This window comes from Mytilus galloprovincialis, chromosome 2, assembly GCF_965363235.1.
Source record: "Mytilus galloprovincialis chromosome 2, xbMytGall1.hap1.1, whole genome shotgun sequence".
Taxonomy (NCBI): Eukaryota; Metazoa; Mollusca; class Bivalvia; order Mytilida; family Mytilidae; genus Mytilus; species Mytilus galloprovincialis.
This window is the reverse complement of record NC_134839.1, coordinates 54,736,598-54,751,337: the sequence shown is the minus strand read 5'-3', so window position 1 is coordinate 54,751,337 and position 14,740 is coordinate 54,736,598. Positions and strand designations below refer to the sequence as shown.

Genomic DNA, 14,740 nt, shown 5'->3' with positions numbered 1-14,740 from the left:
ATGCCTTATATATCATGTACTGTAGTACGATGCTAGGTGTCACAATATCTCAGTAGCATGGGTTCGAATCCCGGCGAGGGCAGAACAAAAAATTTGCGAAAGCAAATTTACAGATCTAACATTGTTGGGTTGATGTTTAGACGAGTTGTATATAAATATATATATATAGATATATACTCATACACAGTATATATATATATATATATATATATATCAATTGATATTTTTCCAAATTATAACAAGAACAGGTTGTTTAAGGAAACACATAGCTTAGTAATCTTCTTCAAATTCTTTTTTTTAAAATATTGCTATAACAGTCTTGAAAAAGTTTTTACTCAAACAGAATGTTCTTATACCAGACTAAAAGTTATATTTTTTTTTTCTCATTTTTAAAAGCTGTACAGTCAGTCACCTGTAATTGTTTTCATCCACTTTATTTGAATTTTGGTGGATAGTTGTCTCAATGGCAGTCATAACTCATCTTATTGTGACAGGGGAAATAACTCTAGAAACTTTTTAAGAGAACTACCTGTTGATGCTGTGTAATAAAACTGGTCTCCTACACCAGCACCATTTACTGCCACAATAGTAATCCTAAATACATGGCCTGGTGAGAGATTTGGTAATACCACTGTAGTCAAAGCTGTTTCGATTCTTTTGACCACTTCTGTAATAAGTAAAAGTCTTATGGATTAATAAAGAGACTAAGTTGGGATGAAAAATTCTCAGAGAAAAAATTGATTTGCGAGAGAAAAAGCACTAAATTAGCAATGTTTTTTTTCCAAATATACATAAAAGATGATCAGATAAACCCCACTACATGTTGTTTGACACAAATGAAGTAAATAAAATATAAAAATTCGTTAACTAAAACTAAACTGAGACAAAATTATGGTGAAGAAATAAATCATGAAGAAAATCTGTAAGTACTTATTAATGAATGAGAATGAGATTGGTGCAGTTAATCTAGTATTAACAAGAATGTGTCCCCAATACACCGATGCCCCATCCGCACTATCAATTTCTATGTTCAGTGGACCGTGAAAATCGGGAAAAATCTCTAATTTGGCATTAAAATTAGAAAGATCATATCATAGGGAACATGTGTACTAAGTTTCGAGTTGATTGGACTTCAACTTCATCAAAACCTACCTCGACCAAAAACTTTAACCAAAACTTAAACCTGAAGCAGGACAGACGGACGAATGAACGGCGAGGAACAGACAAACAAACGGACGGACAGATAAACAAACGCACAGACCAGAAAACATAATGCCCATAAATGGGACATAACAAGAATGTGTCCAAAGTACACGATTGCCCCACTTGCACTATCCTTTTCCATGTTCCATGGACTGTAAAAATTTGGTAATAATCTAATTTAGCATTAAAATTAGAAAGATTATACTATAGGAAACATATGTACTAAGTTTCAAGTTGATTGGACTTCTATTTCATCAAAAACTACCTTGACCAAAAACTTTAACCTGAAACTCCCACTTTCATGTTCTATGTTTAGTGAACCGTGAAATTGGGGTCACAAGTCTAATTTGGCTTTAAAATTAGAAAGATCATATCATAAGCAACAAGTGTACTAACTAAGTTTCAAGTTGATTGGACTTCAGCTTCATCAAAAACTACTGTGACCAAAATCTTTAACCTGAACGGACGCAGAAAAGGAACAACAGACCAGAAAACATAATGCCCCTCTACTATCGTAGGTGGGGTATAATAAAAAATCAAAAGGCTGTGCTCTTCTTAACCTATATTTCCATAAAAATTGTTCAGGCAATACAATAAAGTTGAGAATGGAAACAGGAAATAAGTCAAAAGGAAAAACAACCTGACCGAAGAGCAGAAAACAGCCCTAGGTCGCTTTTTGGTACTATTTAATTAAATGAAGTACATGAAGATTAAGATAACAGGAAGTAAATCAGTAACTTGTCTGAATGCTTTATATATTACTTGCATATAAGTTTCTGTGAGGGGTTGGAATTGCATAATGGAGTTCAGAAATCATTGTATGCATCTATAATTGAGATTTTGGAAGAATGGACACAAAATGTGAGATTTATTGCAATTTAAGGAAAATCTATATTCTGTTTTAGATATCAGAATGGGAGTTCTATAATTGCTTTCTGCACCAAGTCACATTTTTCACATAATAAAAACCTCACAATAGTTTCTGAACAGTTGAAGTTACAGTAATTGCCTTCAACAACCCCCATATGTTTTTTCTAACACAATTTTACTAGAAATCAATACATTGGCATACAAATTTCAAGTTTTTAAGATATATATTATGTAGATTGGGTACATACTATACTAGGTAATTAATCCTTTATCATAAATCATGAAACGTAATCTATATACAAACAAGTCTCCAGTTTATTTACATACAATTTTTATTCACAGTCAGTAATATCTCCTCTATATAGATTATACTAGGGTTATTAAAACACATAAAGTACTCTCCTCTTGACATCATACTATAGCCACTTCTTAGTCAAATATAATTTCTAGTACAATTCAACTGTACTTTGGTACTTTTAATTATAACAGGACTTTAAAGTTTTTAGATAGGAACTTTAGTCATCAATCTGACGGACATATGACAACCCATGGTTTTTCATATTTTGGTCAATGCATTTTTTCATGATTTTGTGGTAACATTTTTCCTTATATATATTTAACATACAAATATATATGTATAAACTTAACAGAAATACTTATACTGAATAGCTGTAGGTTTAAAAATCAAAATTCTATTGATTAATATGAAGGACAAATAATGATTGACATCTATATTTTTATTTTTTTTTTGTTACTGCACGTTTTTTTTTTATGTTTTTGTGGTGACAGTTTTATTAATTTTATCCAATATGTATACAAAAATAACAGAAATCACTCACTGAATAGGTTTGTTTTTTAATGTTTGTAGTCTAGTCAGAAGACAGACATTGAAAGCAGTAAAATGATGAGATACTAACCTATACCGAATATAAGATGAAACTTTGCTGGCTGAGTGGGCCCTTAAATATCAATTTCCGTGTTCTTGGGTTTTTTTTCATTTAAATAATTGTAGGCACCCAGAAATGTTGCTCACCAGAAGTAAAGGCCCTTTTATTGTGATCAAAATTACACTTAGTAAGTATTATCTATAAAATCTATCTTTCTTAAGAAAGTAATTCTAATATCACACTTTCGGATAGTAATTCACAAATGGGTTTAAACATCCAATTACAGTGATTGATTTCCACCTGTTTAATATGATTTACATTCTTTAAAGCAATTCTAAATTCTATTTTCAGGTCAATATAATTGATAATTATGTAATTAATATCACGATCTGTGTTAGGAGTGGTTTTATCTAATTTTCTGACATAATCTACTATTGTATAGATAGGCGCTTAGGACAGTCTGATGTTATTCTATACATAACATCCCACTGCATTTGTTTGCACATGTCCTAATTAGTCAGGAACCTTCCGCATTTTCACAAAAAGTCTTAAGAGTAAAAATACTAGTAAGTCATACAAATTTCAGTAAAACTTACAATCAATTTTTTGGGGGCCCTATATGGCTTGCTGTTCTGTGTAATCCAGGGCTCTGTGTTGAAGGCCGTACTTTGACCTATAATGGTTTACTTTTATACAAATTTCAACTTGGATGGAAAGTTGTCTATTTGGCACGCATACCACATCTTTTAATATCTATATAAGGTCTATCATAACCTGACTGGTAAAATTTTACTTCCAATTTGCTAATTAAATTATGTGTTTGTCAATATACAGGATAATGACAATGGATGACCTGACATACAATAACTGAATCAAGAGATTTTTCTAAAAATATATAATTTTGTACTAAAAATAAATTAAGATTGATTGTAATTTTATATTTTGTTACTGCAGTACAGGGTATTAGTATTTATTATTCAATTGACTGTACTTGATTGCTAGTTTTTAAAGTGAAATGCAGTGACTAATACTACTCGCAAAGTTGTGATGAGAACAATTAACAATAATTCTATTTATGAAAAAGTGGGTGGATCAAGAAAAGGGCAGATAATTTTAATACCAGTCAAGGGTATGGAATCAAAAACACAAAACGAGTCTGAATAAGATTTGAAGATATAAATTATGAGAAAAATAAGAAAGATACAACCATGTATGTATTTGCCTCTCATTAATTAATTATCAAATTATGAAAATATCAATAATGATGCAACAGGTTCAACCCATTGAATATCAAATCGTCATCCTCCTCTGAATATTTTTTTCATGAAATATATATACATTAGCCTATTAAATATTAAAATAAACTTACCTTCAAATTTTACATCCCATATGAAACATAATCCTTATCTTTCTGATAGGAAATATACTATGTATGGTCAATCAGTCAGATTACTTATTTACAGTATTGTTAAAAATTAATTATATTTCACGTATAATCATAATTCCAAGATAGATATTTATAAAACTTCACAATATAATCATCAAATAAGATTTATTCACCTATTATATAAACAAATCTCAAATGTCAGTGATCTATTTCAATCTTTATCAATACCTTTAATTAGATATCATTTTACCTGTATAATTTAAACAGGTGTGTAAGTTTAGCTGTAGGCCGTAAGTTAAAGTTAAAATGCAGATTACTGAATAATTATGACTGATGAAGATGATATACATCAAGATTTGTTTTCACATCTTTTATTTCATCGTAATTAGAGACATTTCATACATGACACTGGAAATTCCACTTATGGCCATATAATCTTTTGAAATATCATATAGCTCTCTTATTATAAAAGTACTGATTAACTTACTGACATACATTTTCTCTTTTAATTTTTTTTCTATTTTTTTTATTTTGCATTTTATGATTTTAAGGTTTGAAAAGGTATCCCGCCGCATTTTTGCACCTGTCCCAAGTCAGGAGCCTCTGGCCTTTGTTAGTCTTGTATCATTTTAACTTTTAGTTTCTTGTGTACAATTTGGAGTTTAGTATGGTGTTCATTATCACTGAACCAGTATATATTTGTTTAGGGGCCAGCTGAAGGACGCCTCCGGGTGCGAGAATTTCTTGTTGCATTGAAGACCTGTTGGTGACCTTCTGCTGTTGTCTGCTCTATGGTCGGGTTGTTGTCTCTTTGGCACATTCCCCATTTCCATTCTCAATTTTATTATCTATTAGAATAAAGATTTAAAAAGAATATAGATGAAAAATTGACTAGATAACGAGAAAAAGTTTAAAGTCACAGAAATAGGGTGGTGTTGGTATGGCTGATATTTATTTTTATAATCACTTTTAAACTTTTAAACCCAGAGTCAAAAGGATATTCTTCCTTCCAAATATCATTCTTCAGTGCATAATTTCGTTTTTTCCCAACCTCAAAACAAGAGAAACTAAAGTAATATCATCTTGAAACAATATGTTTTGGACACACAGATAGAAGGATAGAAAGACAAAGTCACAATTATAATATATGCTCTGGAAATATTTTTTCAAGAGCATACAAATGTTACAAAGCAGCTGGACACATATTTTCTAAATAACTAGTGTTTCTTATATCAATCTGAAAAATAGTAGCCTAACCAGACAATGAATTAGATTTCCATTTAACCTGAAGCTGCCTTCAAAGAAAATGTTTGCTCAAGTTAAAGATTTATCACCAATGAAAAAAGAATGCTTAAAGGTCTTATGTCTATATTAAGACCTAAATTAAAATCATACCTCCCAATGTTTAGTCCATACAATTGAAGTTGATAAATTTTTTATAACCCCCAACATTAGTCCATATTATCGTAATTTGATAAATTTTTTATACCCCCAACATAAGTCTGTATAATCATAAGTTGATAATTTTTTTTACCCCCCAACAATTGATATAAAATCGTAAGTTGGTAAATTTTTATACCCCCCAACATAAGCCTATATATAATCATAAGTTGATAAATTATATCTACAAATTTGTTAAGACTGACTTAATATACTCCTCAAAATAAGTCCGTACAATCTTTATTTAAGTTGATAAATTTTTATAATTACAAATTTGTTAAGACTGACTATATACTTTGGCCGTGAACCAACTATCCTGACAGTATGATTACTTATAAAACAAATTGATGTTCAAATCATCAGGAAAATCATTCATGTCTGACACATCCTATACACATCCTCAAGTGCAAAGTCAACACATTATACACCATTTGTATTTTATGTTCTTCAATTACTTTCTTTTAAGTTGTTTATTTCAGTCAATTTAATGTTTTCAATTTCTATTAAATCTAAAAGTTTTACCTCTGGCAACGGAATAATTTTAATCAAAATTTTTAAATTTGTCTTCAAGTTTGAAAACGATTTTTCTTACTTTGTGGAAAGAATAATTATTATTTAAAGGTTAATGCTAAACACATGTTCTTTTTGATCATTTTTACATTTGTTACATAACATGTTTATCAAAAAGCTTCTCATCTGATCAATTAGATATGACATAAGTTTTATGACATAAAATACATTATTTTTGTATTTACAAGTTGTATTTCTGTCCTGCAATAAATAAGACAAACTATAAAAGAAGAATATTTCTGAAAACATAAATGAAAATAGAAGGGACAGAAAGATGGAATAATGGAAAGATAGAGAGACAAAAGGATGAATGGTCAAAGGTAACACTTAATGTCACCATTGCCTTTAGCAAGGGCCAAATGAGGTCAAGGACAGACACACCATGACAGACAGACATTTAACAATCATTCAATCAATATATGCATTAACTATAGTTGACCAATTGTTTATAGTATCTAAGAAACAAATATAACCATGAAAACTTAACATTGACCAATGAACCATGAAAATGAGGTCAAGGTCACACATACTAAATAAAGTTATACTTTAAAAAATGTAATCATAATCAGAGAAATTATCTTTACAAAACCTTTTTTTTAAATTATTCACTGAATCCTGTAAATGAGGTTAAGGACAATGGACATATGACAGACAGAAACTTCATAACATAAGACATCTATATACAAAGTATGCAGTAACCTTCTAAAATATTATGCCTTCTAAAATAAAAAGCTTCAAAGTAGTTAGTTACTGCCCCAGTAGTCACCGCTGGATCACTTATACCTATCTCGAGCTTCAGAGGTAGACTCGACAAAAATCAATGTAAGGGCAATAATTTTTATACGGAGTCCACTGATAGTTTCAGCTATGGATACATATTTGTAGATCTTGCCTTGCAGATCAGGTTTGCTGCTTATAGTTTTCTTTCATACATTAATTTCGGCAAAAATCATCTTAAAGGGCAATTACTCCTAAAGAATGTTGACACACTATTTTGGTCATGTTGATATATTTGTAGATGTTGTCCTGCTGATCATTTGTGATATTTTAAATTTCTATCTATCTTAAAAGTTTTCAAGAAAATAGGCAAAAACTAATCCAAATTGTAAAAATTGTTAATGGCAATAACTTCTATAAGGAGCCAACTGACCAATTTTTGCTGTTTTAAGTTCTTTTATTTTGTGATAGATTTCAAGTCAAATTCAGGATGATAGGCAAAACTAAAGAAAAAAAATGGGTAAAAGTCGTAAAGGGCTATAAAAAAGATGTCATGACAGTTTTGATTTACTGTGGGTTCATTATTATTCGTAGGATACTAATTTTCGTGGATTTTGTGAGTACAGGTAAACCATGAAATTAAATGTTCAACAAATGACAAATATTCAATGAGCTTGTATGCAGACCTCTGCAAAACTACGAAATAAAATATCCATGAACAAACAAGTTTTCCTTTTTACACAAAAATTGGTACCCACGAAAATAAATGAATCCACAGTACATAAAAGGACAGATGGTAGATTTTCAACGTTCTAAACAATTTAGCTGTGCTATAGAAGTTTTCAAGATATTAGACAAAACATGCATTTTACCTATGTTTTATAAGGTAAATATTTCTAAATAGATGAATCATTAAAGTTAAATTGACTGTGACTTACCATTTCCAGACATAGTATCTTCAGTTGTTGGTCTAAATACCAGAATATTAGATGTGAGGTGGTCTGCTCCTATACCTTCATCCTGGTACTGGATTACATAGTGTTGAACAACTCCATTTGGTTTTTGTGGGGGTGACCAGGTTAAGGTGATGCTTGTTGGTGTGGCATGGTGATTGACATTTCCAACTGTACCAGGTGCTAAGTTGCAAAAGTATATTTTCCAGCATTGTACATAAAGAGTAATTCAAAAAATATTACAGTTAACACTTTAAATAAAGCTAAATTAAAGGTGCTTTCAGATGGACTATAGTTGAGAAACAGTAATTGACCACTTTAAATGCAAGTTACATTAGATTACAAAGTAGCGTAAGCATGGATATTTTTACAGGTTTTTATTTCACTTTTTCAATGAACCAGTATTAACTATTCCCACAAGTGATAAATTCATGCATTGAATATATATTGAAAGTCCCCACCCTGTAGAAACTAGTCACAGGTTCCTTGTTACTTTTTTTTTTTTGGGGGGGGGGGGGGGGGAGGGGGGTATGAAAAACTCTATGCTCATGATTGGATGATTGCAAAATTTTCTTCCTACCTGATTCATTAGTCCTGATAGTTCTCCATTCTGTATAAGGCCCATCACCATTGGGTACACTGTCTGTATATATACTTAATCTTATTCTGTAGTCAGTCCAGGGCAACAGTTGTCTGTTAAAGCAAAAGTAATAATACATTTTTCAAGTCACTTTTATTTTTTAAAGCTACTAATGAAAAAATTGAGAAACAGCCCAATAACAATTTAGATCATGCGAGAAAATTTAAAAACTTAAAATAGCACTGATTTAAATAAATGGGGAATGCTTCCATGGGACACAGATGATGCCCAAGCTTGCATATAACGTTATAAAGGGACATAAATTAAGAACAGTAAAAGTGACAATACTCTAATTAGTATTTGATTTGAATTTTGTTGTTATAACCATTTTGATTAAGTTTCATAATAATTGGTTAAAGTAAACTTAAGTTAGAAAGAATTAAAGAACAAGAATGTGTCCAAAGTACATGGATGCCCCACTCGCACTATCCTTTTCCATGTTCCATGAACCGTGAAATTGGGTAATTATCTAATTTGGCATTAAAATTAGAAAGATCATATCATAAGCAACAAGTGTACTAAGTTTCAAGTTGATTGGACTTCAGCTTCATCAAAAACTACCTTGACCAAAAACTTTAACCTGAAACTCCCACTTTTATTTTCTATGTTCAGTGGACCGTGAAATTGGGGTCAAAAGTCTAATTTGGCTTAAAAATTAGAAAGATCATCTCATAAGCAGCAAGTGTACTAAGTTTCAAGTTGATTGGACTTCAGCTTCATCAAAAACTACCTTGACCAAAAACTTTAACCTGAACGGACGAACGGACGCACAGACGGACGGATCCACAGACCAAAAAACATAATGCCCCTCTACTATCGTAGGTGGGGCATAAAAAATACAGCACTTTTTCCATTTAAAAAGGGCATAACTCTAGAACAGTAAAAGTAACAGCACCAAAAATAAAACTTCATCTGTGTTTTGTGGTACTAAGCATTTTATAAAAAAAATGACATTCCCTTTGACATTAAAGCAATTTTTTTATATAAAATCACAAAACATTTATTTTAGGCAATGTTGAAGTTTAAGATTAATCTTTGCAGTAGATCCTTTCCAATTGCCCATGTCAACTTTTCCTACAACGATCTTAGTGATGTGTTTTGATTTTTGTAGTTGTTATGATTGCATTTTTTAGGGTAATGATTGACATAGTTTATAGGAGTACAGTTGAAAAATCCAGCATGTTTTCCTTGATATCATTTGCTGCTTTTATCAATAGATATCAGAGTATCCTTAATGTTAAAACATCTTGTTTGAGGGTGTGAGCCTTCAGTTAATCTTTAAATATATCACAGCTGAATTCATAATGAAAACGGAAAAACTGTGCTTTTTCTTTAAAATATTAATTTTTAGTATTTTATGAGATGTATTTGCACAAGTCAACTTTGTTGCATAGAATAATACACATACATACCTGATTGTCAAAGAAGTCCTCTGTATATTATCAACATAGTTTGTCTCTACAGAATTTCCATCTGTATACTGTATAATAATTCCTGTTAATTTACTGTTCCATGTTCTCTTGTCTGGTAACTATAAAATAATTATTTGTATAACAACATATCATTTATGAACAAAAATGTGTCCATAGTGAAATTGAGAATGGAAATGGGGAATGTGTCAAAGAGACAACAACCCGACAATAGAACAGACAACAGCAGAAGGTCACCAATATGTCACCAATAGAACATGGATGCCCAACTCACACTATCATTTTTTATGTTTTGTGGACTGTAGAATTTGGGTCAAAACTCTAATTTGGCATTTAATTAGAAAGATCATATCATAGGGAACATGTGTACTAATTTCAAGTTGATTGGACTTTAACTTCGTAAAAATTACCTTGAACAAAAACTTTGACCTAAAGCGGGACATACAGACAAACAAACAGACGAATTGAGGAATGTACAAATGAATGAACTGATGCATAGATTGTAAAACATAATGGCACCAAGTTGGACATAAAAAGGTTATCACAAGGAAGTATACAAAAAAGAGAGTGTTACATGCAGTACAACATCATTTCTACAGACTTATGATAGTATTTATGAAAAGCGTATATTATTGTATGACCTGTTGTAAATATATTATCTGTATAATTTGCCTCTAAAAGATTTGTCTTTTTTAAATTTAGGGTTATCTGTCTTGTGGGATTTATGCATTCTTATACAAAGTTTGGTGAAGATCTGATGTATAGGGTAACATCTATAATGTTTTAAAACATGTATACTTGACCTTTGCAATTGACCCATACATGAACTATGATTCCAGTTCTCCTCAAGAACAATCATTTTACAATATTTAGCAAAAATTCAATTAACAACTTATAATATATACCATACTAATGAGTTTAAATTTTCTTGTCATATTGCGACCATGAGCAAGACCCTCTTATCTTGAAATTTAATAGAATTTCATTTCCAAGCATTCTATTTTTGACAAGGACTCAGGATGAAAGCTGGAACTTAAACTGTATATATTATGACCTCAACCTATTACCGTTATATCTGAAAACTAATCATATGCATGTTCATGCATAGGATGGGGTCTGATGAAGAATTTATGGTACCTTTAGGTTTTCCATTATGATGTGACCTTTGACCTTGAAACTTTTTGCAGTCACAAAGTTTAAAATGTTAATAAATGCTATACCAGACCAAAATAATGCCTACAAACGTTTTATAGACATGTTTATACATACCATAACACACAGAAGGATAGAAATGGTGTTAATTCATTCTCTTAAACATCTTAAATTAAAATTCTAAAAAAAAAAAATTCAACACCAACCTGAGACTACAGTAACAAATTAGTCTCAGCTCCAACTTTCATTGTTTTCATATATGTCCTTTAAATAAATTACTATATGCTATTTACCTGAAATGTTACTTCAACTTCTTTATCTGATGCTTGTATAATTAAAATCACTGGAGGTGCTGTTGGGGCTGAAAATATATTTTTTCATTAAAATCAATCTACTTTGTCTTCACAATTATTGAAATTGAAATGCTGACATCCATAATCAAATCATAAAACATCTCCTTATTCATAATGGTCAATTATCTTATGCATATTCAGGAAAAATCACATTTCATATCAAATCATAATGGTAGGTTACTCAAAATTAATGAGCCAAGATTATTAAAAAAAAAAGCATTGGATTCTCTTCATATTAGTTACTAAGATGAAATAACACAACATGAGCAGCTCTTTTCAAACTACAAAAACTAAACTGATAATACCTGATGAAAATGTATTTGAAATAACACTATTGCTTCTATCTCCCCAACCAGCTTCATTTCCAATCTCCAAGACAAAAGAGTACCATCTCCATGGTGACAAGGTGGTGATATTGATAGAAAAATGTGCTGTTGTCATCTGATTTGTTGCAGAGGTAAAATTTAAATCAGTAAAGTATACACGATACTTCAAACTCTGACCATTCCATGTATTCATTGGAGGGTCCTGAAACAAATATCATATTTAAACTGAATTAATCATATTAACTATTAATTTTCTTAAAAAAAAACTTGATTACTTATTTATTCAACATTGTAAAGATTGTTACCAATCTTTAAATTTACAAACAATATCTTTGGTTTCTGGATATTAAATAATGACTAAACAACTTTTAAAAGTATCAGAGATTATTATTATCAATAATAATAAATACAGGTAAATGAAATACAATATGTTAAAATGGTTGAATGTGTTTTCGTGTATGTGTTATTACCTCTTTGAATCTTTCAAGATCAGTTCAAATTCATTTGCTATCAGCAAAATCCATTTTTTTATAGGTCTTAGCACGCCTTATCCTTGCGTGTACAAATATAGTTTGTTGCCGGTCAAGGTTTATCATGTAAATAACTGTCAGTATGTACTTAAATATGAATTATATAGAAAGCAAGCATGATTTCGTACATCTCGACACCGATTCAACAATATAAAGCATGTAAATACAAGTAACTAAAGAAATGTAAGATTGATAACAAGCAAGAAAACAAAGTTGTTATTCTTTCAAATTTGCCGGGAAAGACGTAACGTTTACAAAAAGGTACTGCCGTGATATTTAACGTTCACAACAAACATAATAAAGAGTAATGTAATGGAGCGCCTTTGATATTTAGTAGGGGCCTTGGTGACTGAGTGGTCAAACTACTGTATCACTAGCCATTCATCAATGAGATTGTTAGTTTAAATTCCCAACAGGGCATGTGCAATCAACTCCAATCTCAATTGACTAGGCTCGTCAGTTTTCATACAGAAGGTCTTTAGTTTTCACCAGGCACTCCGGCTTCTTCCACCAATAAAAACTGACTGCAAAAAAATAGCGTTGAAAGTCAAGTTAAACACCAATCAATCAACCAATCAATTGATTTGTAGTATAAACCCCTCACCAAACTATTTGTTTCGACCAATCAATTGATTTGTAGTATATACCCCTCACCAAACTATTTGTTTCGACCAATCAATTGATTTGTAGTATATACCACTCACCAAACTATTTGTTTCGACCAATCAATTGATTTGTAGTATCTACCACTCACCAAACTATTTGTTTCGACCAATCAATTGATTTGTAGTATCTACCACTCACCAAACTATTTGTTTCGACCAATCAATTGATTTGTAGTATCTACCACTCACCAAACTATTTGTTTCGACCAATCAATTGATTTGTAGTATCTACCACTCACCAAACTATTTGTTTCGACCAATCAATTGATTTGTAGTATCTACCACTCACCAAACTATTTGTTTCGACCAATCAATTGATTTGTAGTATATACCACTCACCAAACTATTTGTTTCGACCAATCAATTGATTTGTAGTATATACCACTCACCAAACTATTTGTTTCGACTTGAATGGGCTACACTAATCTAAGCATAATTTCTACTCATCTAGAGTCAATCAGAATAGGGGATTGATTTTAAAGACAAAATCATTTCAGCTAAAACAAAGATTTTTTTCTGTTTAACAGCCTATTTTAAAAACTTTGTTTCTACATACCTGCCATCCTACTTGAATTGCAGTTGATGATAATGTCTGTACTTTTGTGATCTGTGGCACATCACTTGGAACTGAAAAAAAATAGAATATTCTTTATATCTTAATAGATATTTTCCCACAGACTAATTTTCATTCATTTGCCATAAGTTTATCAAAATTCACTTAAATTAACTTTTTTTGAACTTGAGGCAATCATTGACAAAATTATAACCAAAAAACTTAATATTCATGGAATTATTAAAATCAAGAACACTACTAAGTAAAGCTTTCTCTAATTTTTGAGCTATTTTCACATTTCTTGATCGCTGTGAGAAAATTATTTCTCCTCACTAGTGAAATATCTATACTCAGCAAATAATTGGTTGAAATTTAATCATGACATCAAATTTCTAGGTTTCTTTTGAATTTTCCTATAATGGTGTCATGAAAAAAAAGATCAGCATGACTAATGATGTCACATATAAAGAACAAAACTTTCTGAAAATCTTATATGATGTTATATCTATCTCAGTGGTTGGTGGTTAATGACATTTTCTGTGGTGTCAAACATTTATAGTCTACCCAGCTATCTTTTTGGTAAACCATTAAGTTGTTATACTCTTCCTAACATTTTTGTTTTATTTCTTTTTTGGACGACACAAAAAGCTGTTGCCCCAAACTCTGCATGTCTAAGATACAAATGACTGTATCTCTTAGAAATTATCCATCCAAATAAAAACTATATTCTGTCATGTTTTTGTAAACAAAAAAAACATCAAGCAGTAATAGTGTCAACACTAAGATAAGTTGGTCAGGAAAGGACAATGGACAAATCAATTTTCAGACTAGACTTTTTAACCACGCCACATTATTAATGTATGTGCCTGTCCCAAGTCAGGAGCCTGTATTTCAGTGGTTGTCATTTGTTTATGTGTTACATATTTGTTTTTCGTTCACCTTTTTTTTACATAAATAAGGCCGTTAGTTTTCTCATTTGAATTGTTTTACATTGTCTTATGGGAGCCTTTTATAGCTGACTATGTGTATGGGCTCTTTGATGAAGGCCATACGGTGACCTATAG

The 14,740-nt window shown here is 30.9% G+C and overlaps 1 protein-coding gene across 1 annotated transcript in view; it reads right to left on the bottom strand.

Moving 5' to 3' along the window:
- The window catches only part of LOC143062506 (contactin-4-like), a 50,276-nt gene that overhangs the window by 13,878 nt on the left and 21,658 nt on the right, over window positions 1-14,740 (bottom strand). The window contains exons 20-26 of the mRNA XM_076234177.1: window positions 13,680-13,750; window positions 11,908-12,130; window positions 11,543-11,610; window positions 10,080-10,198; window positions 8,608-8,741; window positions 8,013-8,210; window positions 530-667 (exon numbers count right to left, since the gene is read on the bottom strand). Of these exons, the coding sequence (XP_076090292.1) occupies window positions 530-667; window positions 8,013-8,210; window positions 8,608-8,741; window positions 10,080-10,198; window positions 11,543-11,610; window positions 11,908-12,130; window positions 13,680-13,750 (951 nt within the window). The remainder of the gene's footprint in view (window positions 1-529; window positions 668-8,012; window positions 8,211-8,607; window positions 8,742-10,079; window positions 10,199-11,542; window positions 11,611-11,907; window positions 12,131-13,679; window positions 13,751-14,740) is intronic.